The sequence below is a fragment of the Megalobrama amblycephala genome, linkage group LG5 (genome assembly GCF_018812025.1).
Source record: "Megalobrama amblycephala isolate DHTTF-2021 linkage group LG5, ASM1881202v1, whole genome shotgun sequence".
Classification (NCBI taxonomy): Eukaryota; Metazoa; Chordata; class Actinopteri; order Cypriniformes; family Xenocyprididae; genus Megalobrama; species Megalobrama amblycephala.
Genome location: NC_063048.1, coordinates 6727440 through 6748941, shown reverse-complemented (window position 1 = coordinate 6748941; position 21502 = coordinate 6727440). Strand labels below are relative to the sequence as shown.

The 21502-nt window shown below is 38.3% G+C and overlaps 1 protein-coding gene across 5 annotated transcripts in view; it reads left to right on the top strand.

Moving 5' to 3' along the window:
• Positions 1 to 21502, top strand: part of numb (NUMB endocytic adaptor protein) — a 79761-nt gene that overhangs the window by 23565 nt on the left and 34694 nt on the right. For all 5 annotated transcript variants that reach the window (XM_048190517.1, XM_048190515.1, XM_048190516.1 and 2 more), the window contains one exon: positions 18004 to 18143. In XM_048190517.1, the coding sequence (XP_048046474.1) occupies positions 18018 to 18143 (126 nt within the window). In that variant the 5' untranslated portion in view covers positions 18004 to 18017. The remainder of the gene's footprint in view (positions 1 to 18003; positions 18144 to 21502) is intronic.

Sequence of the window (21502 nt, the reverse complement as noted above, 5' to 3'; positions counted from 1 at the left end):
TTTAATGCCTCCGTTGACACTTGAGTTTGTGTGTGTGTTTAAGCCGTGATTGTGGAAAGCTGATTCCTGAGTTCTTTTTTGGCACTTAGACTCCGTTTCAGCTTTTTAAAGTATTGAGAGTGAGGAAACTGGGTCATTGTGCATAATTTAGCAGTGATTAATTTCTTTTCCACGTATGTCCCTGAAGGAATAGGGATCCACCAAAGCATTTTTTTTTTTGGGAATACTTATTCAGAATTTGTCTCTAATAGAGCTGCACGATTAATCGTTAAAAGATCGCAATCTTGATTCAAACACCCACTTGATCTTATTCCAAAGTGACAACGATTCTCCTGTGTCTATTACACCTTTGACAACACAGCAAACACTCAGTTCTGCGTTGCTGCTGCCGCTGAGCCAGAGAGAGCAGCTGTCATAGGTATGAAACAGCTTCACAAACAGTCTCATCAACCACACATATCATTATTTCTATGTTACAAATATTCAGATTGTCACAGAAGTACTGGAATAAAAGTTTATAGTTCTGATAAAAACACTCATGTTGATTTCATATGAGTCTCTTCAGAACTTAGAACTGTACATGATTTATGAGCTTCTACAACTTTTGACCTCATAACTGAGCTCCTTTCCACAAATTGATCACAGTAATAAAAACAGTATAAATAAAAATGAATAACATAGTTTTTTCTTAGTCTTGTTAAGTGTAAACAATAAGTGCAACCATAATCAAAGAGACCCAATTTTTCTTCAAGCATGATGCAGAGCTAGACATGGTTACACAGCCCAGCCTAAGATACTGGCGCTTTCATAAAATTAATGATGGTCCAAGGCTCACAAATCTTATTGAAAAAGTTTTAAAGCGGAACTCAGTAAGATTTGCGAAGCTCCCCCTACAGGTTCCTTCAGTGAATCACACTGTCGTAAACATTCCAAGCGCAGCTCTGGACTACAACGACTACAATGCTCACCAGCGCAGTAGTTTTGCAAATACTGGGTAATTTTGGGTAATTTTCGAAATTGTCTTATAAAGTCATAATATATACATTGTTTTTGAATTATCGTAAAGCATTTTGTCATTCTCGCGTGAACATGAGGCGAGATTATGTCGGGTCGGTGCAGCTCAACTTGCAAGTGCTGTTTTATGGCGTAGACTTGCCAGAGGGGGTTAGTGCACGCCTCAAACTCACCACTACAAGTCAATTAACCATCGTAAGGACATAGAAAACTATTTATGAAGGTAAAAAAGTTACTTAGTTCTGCTTTAGAAAGCCTTTATTTCATCATGGCTATAAGTTAAAAACAGGTGACAAGTGCACACCTACGCATTGCGGCTATTTTGCCTTCATAAGGGTGTGAGATTGGGAGATATTTGCATGCATCAGGGAGCCGTTTTCAAAATGCGGGCTATTGAACTTGCATTTGAATGTAGGGCTGAAACGATTAGTCGACATTATCGACAACGTCGACAATAAAAAATTGTCAACAAATATTTTTGTTGTAGAATAGTCTCTTGATCTCATACGACCTATTTGAAGGGCCTGCAATAACGCGGTGTAACCAGTGGGGCGCTGTAGCGCAATACTGTAATGCAGCCCTCCCGGATCCAATCCAATAAAAGAAGTCAGCGCTTTGGAGAGCATAGTGCAAACGAAGTCGAACCCGTGAAATGTGGGAGATTATCAAAATAATCGTTTGTTGCAGCCCTATTTGAATGTGTGCTCGTGTTTTACTTTCGCTGTTGCACATACTCTGTGAAGGGGGAAGTGGCGGTGCTGAGCACGAATTCTACAAGATAAGACATTTGTCAGACGCTTAAGGTCTTTGCACACTGAGTCCGAAATTCGCGTCCGAAACTTTTGCACGTTAAAAAATAAATACGACCTCACGTTGTGTCAATCACGTTTACAGACTGCCTCCGAAACCTTCGTCAGGACTCAGTGTGCAAAGGCCTTTAGGCTCTGTTGTCCAGCGAATCCACCGCCATTGTCTCGTCAGTCATCTCGTCGCTTACTCTTGTCACGTGATCCGCAAACTCTGATTCCTGCTGTACTACAAACGGCTCCGCAGCTCGTGTTGGATGAGCTGGATGGGATTGAAGCGACCGTTAATCAACTGCATTAAATGGCTTTTATTTCTATAAAAAGAAAAACGACACTGGAGGTATGTAAACGTAGTGGTGGCATATTCTTTCCTAATTTCAACCTCACACTCCGTGATGGTAATATCACGAGACAGCTTTTCACCTCGAAGAGATATGTTGTCACGTTTTAATCTCACAGCACGAGATCTCGTCACACCCCTTGTGCTTAATAATAGCACATTTATCTAGATTAACGTTTTGAACGAATTGCGGCTAAAGTTGGGCTACTAATTAGGCTACTAAAGTTAGGCTGCTACTACTACTTACATGTTTCAAATGATGTTTGATGTCAGTGAATGATGGGTGAACATTTGGATTTCCTGACACAATTACCACAGGGACATGTTAACGATCTGTCAATCATGGACAGTGTGACTTTTCAGTAGTGACCAATTTCAGTTTTTTTTTTATTTCTGCGACTAACCGACAAATTAAAATTTGATCGACTAAGCCTCCTCTCGTCGACTAGGGAGAAGCACTAATATCTTGAAACATATACGAAGTAAGACAGTTTCGTAAAACTTTACAGTGTGTACATTGAGGGATGGGGGTGGTTAGGGCCCCCAAAATGCTTGGCCCAAGCCTGGATGGTTGACCTTTGAAAGAAACCCTTACACTAGTTTGTGTGACAGTCTAATTTCTATGACTCATGTCTTTCTGACAGCAGACTGTGTCGGAGATATGTCTCTTTTCCAGGGAAGTGTGCATGAATGAGTGTACTAGCTCAGACTCCATTAACTTCCTGAGATCACTAGAGGCTGTCTGCTTTCCATCCCAAATGCTTCCTCTTCCCGTTTCCTTCTTTCTGCCTCTCTTCATGAACGTCTTTCCTAATGGCATTGAGGAACTGTTGGATACAGGAGGCTTTTGCGCGTTTGAGATAAAGTTCAGTGTACTCTTTTCATCATATAAACACTTTAGGTCGGCCGCTCCAATACATCACTTATTATTAACTGCATTGTTTTGCTTCTTGGAGCAGGAATGTCCTGCAGCCTTGTTCTTCAAACTTTGCATTTGTGTACTAAGCATTTACAATCTCCAGCGGAATTTGCATATATGTGATTTTAATAATATTGTACATATCCTTTGTTTTGAGCTGAAGTCTGAGCAAAAAACAAGATATTATTACATTCAAATAGAGATGTAGAACAGAAACTGCAAATCCTTTGAGTCAATTTCCTATTATTTTACATCCTGAGGAGTCGTCGTGTCTGTCCGATGGTTTTGTCAAGTGAAGGTATGCAGGCCTGCCCTTCACAGATAACACTGAACCCAGGCACGGCCATAAACATGTGCTTAGTTTCATTTAGACATGCAAATGTTTGTGCCTTTGTGTGCTTTTCTGCTCTGGTCTCATAAATGGCTTATCTGTGGAACCGTATATTTTACAGTGGTCATTGATGGTGGACACACAGTGGTCAAGCGTCTGGACTGCCAGCCCAAAGGACTCGAATCCTGTTAGAGTTGTGATCTGTGAAGCACAGAGATATTTACTGAGATACTTTCAGCCATTATGCCGTTCATCTGCATGATTCTGTATATTTAACTTAAGACTTTAAATTAATCAATACCGTATCAAAGTGAATCAAAATCTCAATCACGCAAATGATGCTCAAATGTCACTCAGTTTCTTTGCATTTTATCATTAGAGGAATAAACTCTGATTTAAGGTACCATGTTCAGAGCGCACTGATTCTTTTCTCTTGCATTTTCCATTTCTCTCCCTTTTTTATCCATCCCTCTTGCTCTTTAATTTGCTCCTTTTCTTTCTCTGGTATGAAGTTTTTCAGGGTGAAAATGTTGGGTCAGAGGCATTACTGAACTCTAGGAATTATTCTCTTTTGCACAATTATAGGTGATCAGATTATTGTGTATATTATGACCCCAGTGAGTAAAAGCAAAGACTATAGAATAACACAAGACGTGTCACTCGTATTGTTTTGAATCGGAGAAAGTGCAACGCGCAATATGGCGGAGTAAGTCCCGCCTTCTAAATAAGAGCCAGTCGCCGATTGGTAAAGTCATCGTGTCACTGCAACGGCTGTTAGAAGCTCCGGTTTCTATAGAAACAGTCAGACGCGCGCCTCCGAAATGAGGCACGAGAGACGCGCATTTAGGACTGCGCATGCGCATTAGGTCGATCCAGCCTGAAAAATACAGTTTTTTTGTCATGATTCGAGCTTAGAAACAAAATTTAAGAAACAGTTGTTGTCAGATTTCATTGGTGATTTCAAATATGAAATTTAATCGAAAGCTTGGTGAACAGCTTTAGAGAATTTGATGTTTCCCCATTCAAAGAGATAGGAGCTGCACTTGGATGCCCAAGAGGCATTTCAAAGATGGCCGCCGAGTGAAATGACTTGTCTTAAAGAGACTTTGGTAAAAGCCAAGCCAGACTGTACAACATCAACAGTGTTGTATCTCAGAGTTTATGATATAGATCTTGGCTAAGACTTTGCTCATGACTGACAGCATTTGCTGGGTGGTCTGTGTCACTTCTGACAGCTTCAGGCTGTGTCTGCATTAATCCAGATATATTTAACATTCATCATTTTCTCTCAATTTTGGCCTTCTGTCTGCATGGAGACAGTTTTCATCCATCGAAAACTGGGCTTTTTGAAGATGCTTTATCAAGTGGATCAATTTGAAATTTTTGAAATCGTTTTCACGTTGTAGTGTGGACTGTGAAAACAGGTATTTAAAAATTATGACTCACGTTTGGTCATGTAATGCACCCATAGATATCTATGGTTATACCCTGTGGTCAAATCAAAATTAAAAATTTTAGCCAGGTACCTCTGCTTGATTTGACATGGTATTTCAATATGGAAAAAGCATTCAAGTGTACTTAAAATTTGTAAGCTGGGAATTTTCTGAGAGTTTTTACTTGTACCACTTGACCGCTGTACCACCTGATGCTGCAGATTAATTTAGGTGTTGATAATGTTGCCATAGAAATGCATAATTCCCAGTCGCAACATATATATCCTCCACAACTTGCAAACTGCCATTCAGATCTTCCTCTGTTTACTTAGCAACGGCCAACTTCCTACGATCCAATCAATTCCCGAAGGATGAAATCAGAGCCCGCCCTACATTTTTCTCATTCCAGAAGCCGTTTCACTCGGATATACATCACAATAGGGAAGAAAAGACTATCACAACTTCCGTCTCATGCCGACTTTAAGTAGTGGGACATTTTGCTAGTAAAATGATTGTGCCAGAACAATAGCATGAGAGCTTTATTATGTCTGGTCTCTTAGTATCATCTTAGTGAGCTTTCATTATGTTCTACACATGGCGCAGTAAAATGATTTTAGCGTTTTCCAATGTTTCAGTGTAGAAACTTTTGGAAAATGCATGTTAACACTGGTATGGACTGAAAGCGTTTTAAAATGAAAACGTTGTTTTCAAATGTATCCAGATTAATGTAAATGCAATCACAATTTCATAAGAAATTTAAATAGTGGCAAAGTGACACAAATTTGAATGCAGAGTCACAGTATGTGAGATGAAAATAAAATGAAATTAACCCTAAAATGTAACCTGCTCTTGAGTAATTAAAAAATTAAGTTGCTATGGCTATGCTATTGCATACCATGAAAGTTCCCTCAGTTTTTGTAACTGAAAGTTGAGGTTACCTGTTTACCTATCTATATAAATATTGCATAACCAGCTTTTTGGAATACCCCCAGGTGTAAAAGGAGGTAAAACTGTTTGGTTATAAATGATACTGACAACCACATTTTAATTTGAGACGCTTCAAATTTTTGTGATTCACACCTGCATTTTGAGAGTGAGTTTGGTACACCTGAATGAATGAATGAATGAATGAATGAATGAATGCATTTTGACATTATTTAGTGTATTTGACTGTTTAAGCACAATAAGTGGTGAAAAATAACTCAATTTAGTACTGAGAGGCGGCTTTGGGTGCGCACTTTGGGTGTGAGCAAAATATGCTGGAATGGGTAAAATCTTGTGCAATATGCACAATCCCACGGCAAAATTCAAGCCCTGTAAAACCAACAAAATTCATCGAAAACAAATGAAACGAGTGAGTGAGGGGAGGTGGGTTTGTCACAGCTGGTATCGTGCATCTGTTCAGCGGAAAATGAGTATTGGAAGCAGTTTAGATATTTCAGTATTATGTATCAAAATAATTATATTTTTGACAACACTACATTGTTCTTAGTTTATTATTTCAGATGCCTTTTTAAAAGACTACAATTGAAAAATCTATATATTAGGGCTGCACGATTTATTGCACAATACGAAAAATAACGTTTAAATTGCGCTTAAACGCGATTCTTAGTGCGATTATTAATTAATTTATTTATTTTTATACGCAGATTGTCAATGAAGTATGGCTCCAAATACTAATCCATCTGAAAGCACTGCGAGTTTGAGTCGCTTATAATGTACATTTGAAAAAGCAACACGCGTCAAACATCTTTCCAGACATGAGAAAGATTTATTAACATCTTGTCCAACAAAAGACAACATTTAATAACACGTTTTTACTCCAAACTCACTTCATAATGATAGTTGAGCATCCTTCTGTGAGATGATGTGGCTTCTTACACAGAATAAGGCAGTCGTGTGTTAATTAGCCATGTTGAATCAATATAAGCTTTTCAGTCTTTTGTTTATTCAGCTACAGTGATAGTATGATGCCCATAGGGATTTCCTGGTGTTTTCTACTTCTGCGGCAGGGCATATTTGGTCTTTCTGCTCAAGAGCGCCCTCTGGCTTTCAGATGGAAAATCATTCACTGCTGATCACAGAGCCGTACAGCACTGACAAGCTGCGCATAAAATAATCGCAGTCTTTGCCAAATCACGTGCAGTAAAATTTGTGATAAATATATCGTTCAGCCCTAGCATATATTATATATAAATTTCAGCCCGCCAAAGTGGCTAGTAGGAGTGACTGCATTACATGCCACAGCATCCACCTGCATGGATGCTGCACAGAAACCCACCTGCATTTGGCGGGTTGGCGGGTGTTAATGTCAAGCCCTGCATGTCAGGTTCAGAATGGGTAAGAAGTCATTCAGGTCAGTTTAGGTCAGGTACAGATCTTTGGACTCAAGAAGAAGACCTCTTGTGTGCCCCGGGCTATTCAAGCACTCAGACTGTAAGTTCTTTGTTCAGTTTAATTACTTCATACTTGGATGGAAAATGTATTTTAATATTGTTTATTGAAATTTTCAGCTTTGGCTGGAAATATGCTATGCTAAGTCTTGTCCATGTCATTCTGTGTGATCAGTATGTGATAAGAAGTAAAAATCTGATCAAATATTACCAGTAATATCATTTGAATCAAGGACATTAGGGCTGTGTATACCAAATTGAATTTCCTTCTGTTATTTGTTTTGTAAATGGCTGTGATATTTTTAGTGAAGGTTATCATACTGTGACACCCCTTTTGTCCATTCTGTTGGCCGCTCCTCTGTGATACGCTCTGTGTGTTTCAATAGATTTGCTTTGCTTGGCTGTAATCGGGTGTTTCAGTCAGGGTTTCTAAAACTGGCTGTTTGTCAAGGCTGGGGAAGAGTCGGACCAGCACTTACACAATATTCTAGATCCAGAAGAGGGTTCCCTTCCTTTCCAGCCCTCTTTTCACTTCCTGTTTAACTGCTTCCTGTTACGTAATATCATTGACTCACTACAGTAGGCGTTATGCAGCAATAAGCATCACGACCTCATTACATTGCTTTTTTTGTCAGTGAGTGGCGTCCAGTTATCATTTATAAAAAAAATAATAATCAAAAGATACTTTACGTTTTAGTTTGCGTTATTTGTAGTTTGTAGTATTTGGTAATGCTGTAATTTACTGTGCCTTTGTTTAGGGCCTTGTGTGTCCTTGTTTTTTTGGGATTTCATTTATTATATTTATTATCAAAAATGTTGGGTAATCAAATAAATTATTATTTTTTTAAATGTAATCAAAATTACAGTTTCAGTGCAGCTTCAAAGGGCTTTAAATGATACCAGACGAGGAATAAGGGTCTTATCTAGTGAAACCATCACTCATTTTCGAAAACAATGTAAATGTATATGCTTTATATAAACAAATGATCGCCTTCCAAGTGGTTCCACCAAAACCGCACTTTCGTATTCTTCAAAAATCTTACGCTGTATGTCCTACGCCTTACCTATTCTACTTACGGAAAAGATGGAGCTGGTGCTGCGTTCGTTCCGTAAGTTGAATAGGGAAGGCGTAGGACTTTTTGAAGAATACGAAAGTGCGGTTTTGGCAGAACCACTTGGAAGGCGATCATTTGTTTATACTGTATAAAGCATATACATTTACATTTTTTTCGAAAATGACCGATCGTTTCGCTAGATAGGACCCTTATTCCACGTCTGGTATCGTTTAAAGCCCTTTGAAGCTGCACTGAAACTGTCATTTTGACCTTCAACCGTCTGGAGGCCATTGAAGTCCACTATAAGGAGAATAATCCTGGAATGTTTTTTATCAAAAACCTTAATTTCTTTTTGACTGAAGAAAGAAAGACATGAACATCTTGGATGACATGGGGGTGAGTAAATTATCAGGAACATTTTATTTGAAAGTGAACTAATCCTTTAATATCAAGCTGGTTGGGATGCTCAAATAAACAAAGCAATGTTTTGCTACAGAGACACGGCGTTACTCTTGTTGGAGAAATCAACCTTACTTATAGTTGTCTCTAATCAGTACTGATTGATTTTGCTTTCTCAGTATTTCAAGCTTTATGTAATGATTTTTCCATCATTACATAAGCTGCAAGTGATGCCTGAAATAGCTTTTTTACCATCCAAAGTGCATATTTTAGGTTTCATTCATAAGATGTCTGACATGGAGCAGAGCCACGTGTTTGTTGCATTGAATGAGAGCTTTTTTTTTTTTTTTTTGAGAGTGTTTCTTTGCTGGCGCTCTCTCTCTCTCTCTCTCTCTCTGTCCGTCTGAAAGGTCTTTTGTCTTCCTCTCCAGGTTCTATTTGCAGGAATTAATAAGTGTTTTCCGTTCCTGGAGAGATGATTTAAATAGCTTCTCTGTCAGCCCAGCACTCCTCCTCGGCTCATTCCGCTTTTTACCTCGTCTCCTCTCGCTTCTCCTGCTTTCATGCCTCGTCTCTGAGCCGCGTGACTGAGGCAGCGAGTGGCTTGTGTCTGGCCAGCGCTCAACTTAATGCTCTTCTAGTGCACTAATGGCCTCATTAACGCAACAGAGAGAGACAACAGGCTAAGAGAGGCCCCTCTGAATCAAAGTGTTCATTCAATCACTGACTCATTTAGTCTATTCACTCATTTGCTCATTTGTTTTCATTCACTCACTCACTATTTTATTCATTTATTCAGTTCATGGGCATTTTCACGCGATTAATCGTTTGCAAAATAAAAGTCTGTGTTTCCGTAATATATGTGTGTGTTCGTAATATATGTGTGTGTTTTATTTTGCAAACGATTAATCACGATTAATCGTTGTGCAGCCTTAGAAAAAATAGTTGTGTAGTAGACAAAACTGCACCTCACATTCACTCATAAATATGTAATGTAGTGCATATATTTATCAAAATGCTCCTCTTTACAGTTCATTTGTCTAGCTAACTAACAAATTATGGTCATTGAACAGCTCACCTGAGGTAAATGTAATGATAAGTGGCATTGTTTAAAAGCTATTTTATTGATGTCTTTCCGTGGTTGAAACACTGACAGACATGATTCATTTCAATAAGTTGTACTGTATCTTTCAACATACCTTCTGATGTTCATTCATGTTTATTTAGTACTATAACTAGTTGAACTGAGGCGCTACAGCGATCTGTCATGACACATTAAAGAGTGCCAAAGTGGCATTTATTGTTTGAATTTCGTTATAAAATTGACAGAATTTGAAAGCTATATAGTTTACTATGTGCCATTCACCATGTATAAAATGGTAACAAGTGACCAATTTCAGCTTCAGCGTCTACTGATAATGTCAGGGACAGGACGCTTTAGATTCTAGAGAGCATTTGATTGGACAGAAAATCTGATAAGATGCTGAAGTGCAGGGTGATGTCATCAAAATCATTGATCCATTTTGGCGGAAGTGAGAGTAAGTTTTGAATGCTTATATCTTCTAAATGCAAATATAAATAACAGTAAGGCTAACATATTCATACTAAAAGCCAAAAATCATTTGATTGCAGGGGGACTTTAAATGATTAAATTAATGTTTGGTGGGACAAAGACTTATGTTGGTGGCCGCTAAAATATTTTCAATGCAGGAAAAACCCTGGCCTACTATATATCCAGGGCAAGATGTTGAAACGTAATTTCTAGTAAAAAAAAAAAGCATCAGAGAGTTTTAATAGCATATTGATGGTGGTGTGTGAATGGCAGCAGCTTATGAAATACACTGTTGCTAGTGAATAACAGATGTAGCTTTTAAATAAATAAATAAATCCATCAATTTAACGGCAATTAAACACGAAATGTGTGAAAGTGGTTAGTGGCTGTACTGTGCAGCTAAGCCTGCTCACATGACTCGGTCTACCATGAGTTTCTGTTTCCCATCGTCTCTCTACTGCTTTTCACACGCACTCACATATTCTCTTTTATTTTATTCACTTTTATTTCACCCCCTTGACATCAGTCTCACCCTCCCACACACTGAGACAGAAAGACACAGACAGGAAGAGAGACAGTCATGAAGCGAGTAAATAGTATAAAGCCTGTTCACACTGACAGCCACTTTGCAGTGGAACTTCAGTCATCATCCAATTATGATATTGTGAGCTTGTCTACTGACCAATCAACTGACCAAAAAATGTAAAACTATTAAATTGATCACCTGATAATAATAATTTAATAATAATTAAATTACGATGAACTGTTAGAAATTTGTCAACAAGTATCATACAAGTAAGATATCGCAGTCTATCGTGGTTATGCTAACGTAGCGTTGCAGTGCTGTGGCGTCATGAAAGTTTATCATTTTCATGCATTTTAAGCTTTGCCAGTTTAAACATTAAAGCAATTTTAAACTGCTCAAATGTAATAAGCTGTGGAAAAGCAGGTTTCTGATAGAATAAATCAAAATTAGGGCTGTACAGTTCATCAAATCGCGAGATGTACTAGTGTCTGTGAATATTAAAATATAAAAATGACTGCTGTTTAAATGTGAATCTCTGCAGGCTCAACGCTAAGCATTTGTTCTGGCCCGGTCTGGCCAGTGGTTCAAATTTTTACTTGCCCTGCCAAAATTTTCACTGGCCCCACCACAAAAAAAGTAATAAAATAAATAAATATTCTTTTAGTTGTTTTTGATCAATGTGACCTCAATAAATAAGGTAATGACACCAACAACTGCTAGCCTAACTCATATACATTTTAAGTATTGTTATACAGACAGTCAGTAATAAAATAAGAACAAATAATCAATTACGAGCAATTGCACAAATAATTACAACAGAGCAAACATATACAAATTAAATAAACAGTTCTTTTCAGGTTTTTGATGTAGGTTTAAACTAGATTTTCAGATACATATAGTATGAATCAAATGTAAAATATCACTGCATAGTCTTCACTGTATAAATATAGATTAACCCTTAAGTTATTCAGTCAAGAGCAGTGAGCAATTTTTTGAGTAACATAAAAACGGACAGCAGCAGGAATATTAGACTGCTGCCACACCAGACGCGACTTGCTCGAATAAATCACGCTATTCGCGCGTAGTTGGACTCTTGAACATTTAAAGTTTACTCGTTTCATTCACGTGTGAAATTCAATTCACAACAGACGCAAATTCGCGTCACGAGAGGGGCTCTCCCGCTCCTTTATGTGTCCCAGACTTCCACTTCTTTCTGCACTCTTCCTCTGAATAAACACAACTCGTCAGCGGGAAAGTAGTTGTAAATTACAGCGAATAAGATCAATTTGCTGGCTTTAGCTAGCTTGTAGTCTCAATATATAGCTCAAATTGAGTAAAGACCCTTTTCTTTTACAACTTACCAGATTGTCTGACCTCCTCACTCACTTTCTTTCAAGCAATATTTTTGCTTCTGTTTCTATAAAAGTATGAAGATGTACAGCGACGATGATTTTGTCCTCCATGTTGTTTCGGATTTCTGCCTCACAGCTTGTTACGTCACTACTAGAGCAAACTCCTGATTGGTTAACGTGGCGCACGCGTTATGTGCGTCAAACGCCCGAAACGCTCGATTCACGCCGCAGGATGTCTATTCGCATCTTTGCATTCGCGCTTAACGCTTCATTCGCGTCTGGTGTGAACACACCATAAGAGCTGCACGGATCCAATGTACCGTTACATCTTATCTCACGTTTATGTTCATTTAAGACATAACCGATTGTGTTTACTAGGGTACTTGCTAAGATAGGTATTTTGACAATTTTGTGTGCATTTATCCGTTCAAGCACAAGAAGACGTGAAAGAGAATTCGGTGTTCACGCTATCTGAAATTCGGCACGCTTTGGGTCTGAGCGCACACAAAACAGAGCTGAGTTGTCTTATGCTAGAATGGTTTAAAATCGCTTGAATGTTTAAATTGGCAAGACTTAAAAAAACGTGCAAATGGTAAACTTTTGTAATGATGCAGCACAGGCCATTGACAGTTGCTTCCCAAGTGTGTCCTGAGTGTTTTTCACGCTGGCCCCAGGCCATTGGCCAGTTCTTTTTGGCCCTGGCAAAAAATGGCACACTTCATGTGCAGTTTGCAGTTTTGTGGACTAGGCTTGCTACGATAGTCGGCGTTACCGGTTTTCGACCATACACTTATTGCACGACTTGCCCACCGCTGCACCGCAACCACTGTAGTTTTGCTTTTTTATAGAAATAAATACCATTTAGTTTAGGTGGACAACGGATGCTACAATTATAAACTGAAATCGTCTGCTCTGCTCCATACAGCACGAGCTGCAGAGTCAAAGCAGAAGTCAGATTTCACTTATCAAATGACGAGAGTAAGGATGACTGACAGAGCGATGGCGGAGGATTTGGTGCGCAGCAAATTCTGACCGTCAATGACAAATATCTTGTAAATATCTTGCAAACGGTGTTGAGAGTAATGCATTACAAGTACTTTTTTCAAGTAACTAATAAAGTAACACGTTACTTTTAAAATTACAACAAAATATCTGAGTTACTTTTTCAAATAAGTAACACAAGTTACTTTGTTTTCCCATTTATTGACTAACATCTCTCCTGTCCACATGTTGGGAGAAATCAAGAGTGCAGAGGCATTGGTGTGAAAGGGCCTTTACATTTTTCCAAAAATAGAACTTTTTTTGTTGTTATAAAAACAAACAAACAGACAGCCCAGCCTATATGAGAAAGAGTAACACAAAAGTAAAGTAACTAAGTAATGCAATTAGTTACTTTTTTTTCAGGGAGTGATGCAATATTGTATTGCATTACTTTTAAAAGTAACTTTCCCCAACACTGCTTGCAAATATCTTGTAAAATGTGCGGTCAGAGCTGCTCCCTACACAGAGTACACGTGCGCATTCAAAAGAGAAAATTCCCCCACAAATATGGAATTTTAAGAAAAAAATTAAACTGATTCTCCTATGTTCTATTTGATTTGTCTCTGCCAACATACAGGGATAATGTAAAGTTAGTCACTCATTACCATTGGGCTGACTGCACATTATGCCTTATGTAATGCATGGAAACCGTATCAAAAATGGTCAACATTCTGAAGGCGTTTGATTTATTCATTGATCTTTCATTCCATCCATTTCCAAACCTCCATTTATATGACTCATTGTGCGTTACTTCTGCTGCTTTCCCCTGCAGAATGCTTTTTAGCAACAAGAAAGCTGATTCCTTATTTGGATAGATTGACTTAAACTGACAGTACAGCCCATTTGTGATCAAGTTTTCGTTACGCAGCCCACCAATAACATCAGGAACACCTCCTATGACCAACAGCACAGCGACCTTGCGACCTCCAGAGATAAAATCACTGTCAGTGTGAATGGAGCTTAAGACTGGAACAGAACGGACGGAGATCACGAGGGAGAGTGATGTCAGTGGAGAGGAGGCTTTAGGTGATGAGTAGTGGCAGAAATCTGTAGAGTGGTGTTTTTCATCATGTCTCCTCCGCAGCATCCTTTCTTCTACAGCGACAGAGCTTCGCCCGCGGCCTGCAGTGAATGCACAAACCATCTGACCCAAATACAGACGAGCAGAGAAAAGCTGCTGAAGTTGAGCCAGCGTTATGTAGGATTCTCTCTCCCTCTCTTCCTCTGTGCTGCTTTCTGCTGTTTTTCTCACAGTTTCTGTCCTCTGACAGTAGATGAACTCATTGGCACCAGCCTGGGCGTTTGATGTCACACACACGCACACACACACACACACACACACACACACACACACACACACACACACACACTAATCTCTTCTGCTTATTAACATTTTTCTCTTCGTTTTCTTCTGCTACTCTGTACACATTGGAAAAGAATATTTGTCTGATGACAGAAGGACGTTCTTTATATAGTGATAAAATTTCACTGACCAATAAGATGCCTCTGCTAAGAAGCATCTTTTTTTTCACTCAAAAGTGGCTCTACACACACTAGCGTTCAAACGTTCAGGGTCTGTAAGATTTCTTTGAAAGAAGTCTCCTCTGCACACCAAGGCTGCATTTATTTAAAGGATTGGTCCACTTTCAAATAAAATTTTCCTGATAATTTATTCACCCCCATGTCATCCAAGATGTTTATGTCTGTCTTTCTTCAGTCGAAAAGAAATTAAGGTTTTTGATGAAAACATTCCATGATTATTCTCCTTATAGTGGACTTCAATGGACTCCAAACGGTTGAAGGTCAAAATTACAGTTTCAGGCCAGCTTCAAAGGGCTTTAAACAATACCAGACATTACCTCCATACCTTATCTAGAGAAATGATTGGTCATTTTTTGAAAAAAATACAACTGTATATGCTTTATAAACACAAATGATCATCTTGCACATGCTTCCGCTTTCTGTATTCTTCAAAAAACTTACGCTGTATGTCCTACGCCTTCCCTTTTCAACTTACGGAACAAACGCGGTGGCAGTTCCATTTTTTTCCTTAAGTAGAATAAATTACACTTTAATATATTGTAAATTGTAATTTATTCCTGTGATCAAAACTGAATTTTCAGCATCATTACTCCAGTCTTGATGTCGAGTCCTGGTTAGTAGGTTTAATTCTTTTTTGATTAATGTCACATGATCCTTCAGAAATCATTTTAATGTGCTGTTTTGCTGCTCAAGAAACATGTATTATTATCAACGTTGAAAACAGTTGTGCTGCTTCATATTTTTTTTTTTTTAGTTTTTTGATTAATAGAAAGTGTCAGCAGTTATTTGGGGGAAAAAAAGTCCTTTGGAACATCTTTGTGACTTTATTGTAACTTTTATCAATTTATTGCATTCTTGCTGAATAAAAGAATTAATCCTACTAACCAGGACTCGACAATGCCAGCGTTTCACTTGCATTTGCAATGGTGTATTTCAGGCTTATTTATAATTAATTAATTATGTATATTTTTCTCCTGGTAGTTATTGGTATTTTGTTTTTGTTTTTTACTGGTCGCCTCGAGTTGAAGAATTCTCAACTTTGAGTAAAACGCTGCGCTCATCACTGTCACTTTTTAGCCAGCCGTCCAATCAGAGTGGAGGAGGGGCGGGACAAATTCAACTCCGACCAACTGTCACATTCTTGCTGTACAGCGACATCAACAAACAGAAACAAAATGGATGAGAAATTAATATTGCTGGTCTCTGAACATACATAGCAAGTAATTCCACATTATGTCAACATTTTTAGTCTGAAACAAATTACCTGCAAAATCAGTTATAACAAGTAACAGTGCCGCAGATCATAGCAGATTCCGTATCATAGCAACGAAGCGTCTCAACTGAAAAAAAACGCTGCGCTGCAGAAGCGCTCACAGATGAGATAGGCGTTTTAAGCAGAGCGCCTATCGTTTTCAGCTGGCTAAAAACGCTCTGGTGGACACACGGCCTAAGAACATAATTTGAATGATTCAGTATTCAATTTTACTAGTATCAGCACAACAATCTGTTTATTACATACATGTATTTGCACACGGTTTAAAGAGGGCCTATAAATATTTACATAATATTTAAATACAGTTTGAAGCAGAAATATTTAAAAACTAAGTGTACTTTTTGTATTCTAATAAATTTAATCTTTTTTTGTATCTATTATTTGATACATTTTCATTGCACCTCTAAAGTTTTTTTTTTGAATATTCTCCAAAACTGTTCAACTTGGGAGCATGTATGTGTTTCTTGTGGAAAAAGTAAGTGTCAAGTCCCACTAAACCTCTTTACCAACACACACACACACACACACACAAAATAAAGAATAATGCTTACAGTTGCGAACCTGTGTGTGTTTTTTTTTTCTATTGCTCACACATCACAAACAAGCGGGGCTTGGCACTGGTCTCTTATGCTAATGTGCTGTTGTGTTTTCCTCGCGAGACAAGCTGATTCTTACTGCCTGAACGTGTGTGTGTGTGTGTGTTCACATCTCTCCTGGCTCATTCAAATGAGTGTCACGTTATGCTGTTGAAATCTGAACTTCTGTGGAGTGTAAAGTGAAATGTTTCTCTGTTGCTCTTTATAGAAGTTTCAGAGGCATTGAATCTTCTGTGTGAGTGAGTCTGTCTGCCGTCTGTCTCTGCAGGTGACTGATCCACAGCAGCTCTGATGTGACTCAGCACTGCGTGACTCTTCCCGTATGTGTGTGCTGGTACATTCAGGGGTGACATCGCTCAGATCTTGTTAAGTTTTGTGTTAGTGAGAGAGAAATATTATGTGTGTGATGTGAAGGCAAAGCAGTTTAAAATTCCTTGCAGTTACAATAGCGCATTTTGGGATATCGCATTAAAAAACCACTGGATGGAAATGCCAAGAGTTTCCTAAATTCTAAAAATGCTTATTAAAATCTTAAAGGATTAGTTCACTTTAAAATGAAAATTAGCCCAAGCTTTACTCACCCTCAAGCCATCCTAGGTGTATATGACTTTCTTCTTTCTGATGAACACAATCAGAGATATATCAATAAATATCTTGATGCATCTGAGCTTTATAATGGCAGTGAACGGGATCAACCAGTATCATAAATGTAGTCCACACGGCTCCGGGAGGTTAATAAAGGCCTTCTGAAGCGAAGCGATGTGTTTGTGTATGAAAAATATCCATATTTAACAAGTTATAAAGCAAAATATCTAACTTCTGCCAAGACCGCCTGACGTCACGTAGAACGTAGCGTATGCACTTTCTTCATAAGTTGAATAAGGAAGGCGGTCTGGCGGAAGCTAGATATTTTACTTAGAAATTATTCACTATTTTAGCTTTTCGTGTAAAACTAAATCTTAAAGACCAAGCGCTAATGCACAAGTAGCAAACCCATTCGCTTGCAGAAAATCAGTTTGAGTGAACGCAGACAACATGATTAATATTCATGAGATATCAGCATCGAAATATACATATCAGTACCACAATTTAGTACCAAGTGGATGCTGAAACTTTAATGTAACAATGTCTTTCTACTGTATATCACTAATAATGACTCGGTGTCAGTGTCATCACTGTACTTTCACTGGTACTTTTATATGACTGCCGAAGTTTTGGTACTATGACAACCATTATATTTATAGCAAGTAAAAGGAATTTCTCTCTTTGTTTTGTTTTGCATGCTTTTCCCATTAATTTTGGAATTTTCAGTGATTAATGGACCAGATGTGAAGTTGATAATCAGATGTCTGGCTCTGTGAGACTAGTCTTCGTGCTGGTTTCAGTCTTCTGTTGACATCTGTCTGAAACGTCTCTCTGTACCGTCTGCAGGAGGAGGTTAAGCGATGAATAAGCTACGGCAGAGCTTCCGGCGAAAGAAAGACGTTTATGTGCCAGAGTCCAGCCGGCCGCACCAGTGGCAGACAGACGAGGAGGCCGTACGCGGGGGCAAATGCAGCTTTGCTGTGAAGGTAATAGACATACACACCTGTGCTGAACCACCTGGAGCTGTCAATCATTTTCATGCTGTTTATGCTATAGATTCCTAGAGTTTTGAGGCACTTGTTGTCTGCTATTGTGCTTGTCTGAACACTAGCCTCTGACCTGTTTTTGGAAAATAATATGCTGTATTTCACAATATTTTTTTGATATGTTAACCAGGCATTAAGACACAAATAGCTCAACAAATGCAAAGCATTTTTCAAAGTAAGTTTTCTTCTGTGGACCTTAAGCTGGGGACACACTTAAAGGCCGATTATGAATGTAAATTGATACTTATGACTGATCGCGCTCAAACGTGTTCAGTCGGTGATTACAGTCGGTGTTCAAATTCCGTGTGTAAGTATTTAAATCTGCTTCAGTCGCAGGAAGCAATCGCTGTGTGTTGAGCTTAGTCTTAGAATGTTTTAGCTAGTCGTTAAATGTGTGCCTGGCTTTACAGGTCACATATGACCTGTTTTTGAAGAATCTTAGCTTTAAATGTTTTATATAAAAACATTTGACATTTACTAAGACATTCTGTAAAAATAATAAGTAAAATAATATGCATGATTTATTTTGAGATTGTTTGGGTTTGTTATCTATGCACATATCATATAATTGATATGCAGCTTCTCTGTAGGGCTGCCCTAGGCTAAAGATTTTTCTGGTCGACTAGTAGTCGTTCATTTTAAGCAATTACTCAACTAATCGCAGGTTTATTAATAAACAATATAAATCATAATAAAGAGCCTTTAATGCCTAATCGGCGTTCAAGCGCATGCATAAAGCTTGCCACAGCGCACTGGCAGAAGTAATGATTATGAATGCGTCGGGTAAAAACAGCAAGGAGATTGCTTTAACATTTTAAAAAATGATTGATAAACTAGAGTTTTCTGTGTTTTCGACTGCAGTGATGAAGTTGACGATGCTGACTCGTCATCTTCGTTTCATACAGATTACATAACCGGAGAATATTTGTTTTCGATTTGAATGGGTTCATTTGAAAGTAGACATTTTGCTTTCTATATATATTTTCATGTTTATTTCATGTTATTTCATGTCTGTGAGGCAAGTTTTCATGGAGGTTTGGTTATTTAAAAAAAACAAAATTTTTTTGGAGTACTCAAGTTCACAGATTGAGACGGCAGAAAGCACAGCCAGATTGCTTTCATTATTTTACAAAAGCACAAGGTTTTGTTGTTATTGTGAGTGCACACAAATAAAAGTAGACTCTTCACAGATTATCTTATCTGTATGACCAGAAATGACAAAGTATTTTAAATGCAAGTGATCGCACCGGCGCCTCCATGTTAGCTGTCATGCAGTAAGCATGCTACTATTCAGCTTTCACACTCTGCACAAACACTTAAAAACCCACATTTTTCTAGGTTAACATTAAAGCGAGCGGCCATGTAAGGTTGCTACTACTTACATGTTTCAAATGATAAGCCATATTTGAGGTCAGTGAATGAGTGTTTGGGTGTCCTATGTACTGTAATTATCACATAGACCACTTGTTAATGTGTCCGTCACAGACTGCGTGGCCACTGGGGTTTTTTTCTGCAAGCGACTAATAAAATTTTGGTCAACTAACCCTCTCTTCTCGTCGACTATTAGGGGGAAGCCCTACTTCTCTGAGAGCTTTTATTTGTTTTTGGACCTACAGCTTTGTGATTGGCTGTGACCTTTAGAGGTGCTGCGCAGCCCATGTTTGGGACACTTTTCTCTCATGGGATGGAGAGAAAGAGTGTGTCTGTTGTTTTCTGCAACTAGAATATCCGTCCTCAACCTGCTTTTGATGGGTCTCTGATTTACCACATTTACCCACAATCCCACAGAGAGAGCAGACTGAAATCAAAGACGAGTACATGTCTCCACATTCTGACCATCAGCGCCTCTTTTTTTTTTTTTCTCCTGTAGATGTGCTTTTTCACCTCTGTTTTTAGTCTGGTTTATCATTGTACCGTAAGGTCACAGTAAATCAGTGGCCTCTGGCGAAATAGTGTGTGTGTGTGTGCTTGTGTTCTGTTATTGTGTCCTAGATTCAGTATCATCATCTGAGCTCTTATTTCTCCACCTGCTGATCATAAATATACTCCATACAGCTCAGTGTGTGTGTGTGTATGAAGCAGTGAGTGAGTGTTTTTATGGCTTGTTTACGCTTTTGTTCACATGAGGTGCTTTTTCAGGAGAATGACATCCAGTGAATCGGTTGTTTTGGTGCATAAAATAACTTTTTCTAAAAATTCTCTTCTCTTTTCTTCTTTTGTCTGTTTTGGAGTCATTCTTAAAGCGGTAGGTCGCACAAAAATGAAATTTCTGTCAATAATTACTCACCCTCATGTCGTTCCAAACCCGTAAGACCTTCGTTCATCTTCAGAACACAAATTAAGGGGTTCTGAACCACACATAGGCATCAACGTCATTGTATGTTTCAAGGCTCAGAAAGGTATTAAAGACATTGTTAAAATAGTCCACGTGACTACAGTGGTTCAACCTTAATGTTATGAAGTAATGAGAATACTTTTTGTGCACAAAAACAACGAGTTTTTTCAACAATTTCTTCTCTTCCCTGTCAATCTCCTTCGCTGTTTATGTTGTAAACACAGTGCAGTACTTCCAGGTTCTATGTCTGAATGCCAACTCATTATTGGCCACGTGAGCAGCATGACGCATGCGTGTGATGCTGACGCAGGAGCCGGCCAATAATGAGCCGGCGATCTGATGTTGAACCTGGAAGCGCTGCACTGTTAGATACCTCTCGGATTTCATCAAAAATATCTTAATTTGTCTTCTGAAGATGAACGAAGGTCTTTTTAACGACATGAGGGCATGTAATTAATGACAGAAATTTCATTTTTGGGTGAACTAACCCTTTAAAGGAGTAGTTCACCCAAAAATGCAAATGTCATGATTATTTACTATCTTTCTTTAGCTGAAGAGAAAATTAGGTTTTGGAGGAAAACAAAAGATTTTTCTCCATCTAATGCAAGTGAACGGTGCTCAACATCTACAGGACTTTCTTTGTAATTCACAGATTAGCTTATTATGAAAATGTGTAGTTTTGCACATCCTTGGCATTAATCAGTTCATATTTTTAACACTTGTCACAAACAGTTGGAGGCAAAGTTGAAGAAAAACAGTCATACAGCTCTGAGCTCATGCATATATTTGTGACGCATTTTTCTCAGTTTTACAAGCCACTGAAAATGTCATTGGAAATCGAATACAACCCCAGGATACGTGTTGTAAAGCATTGCAAAGAATTCCATTAATTTAAAGTATAAAATCCAAAATTCTAATATTTAATGTATATATTGAATATTATTCATAATATTATAATTTGCAA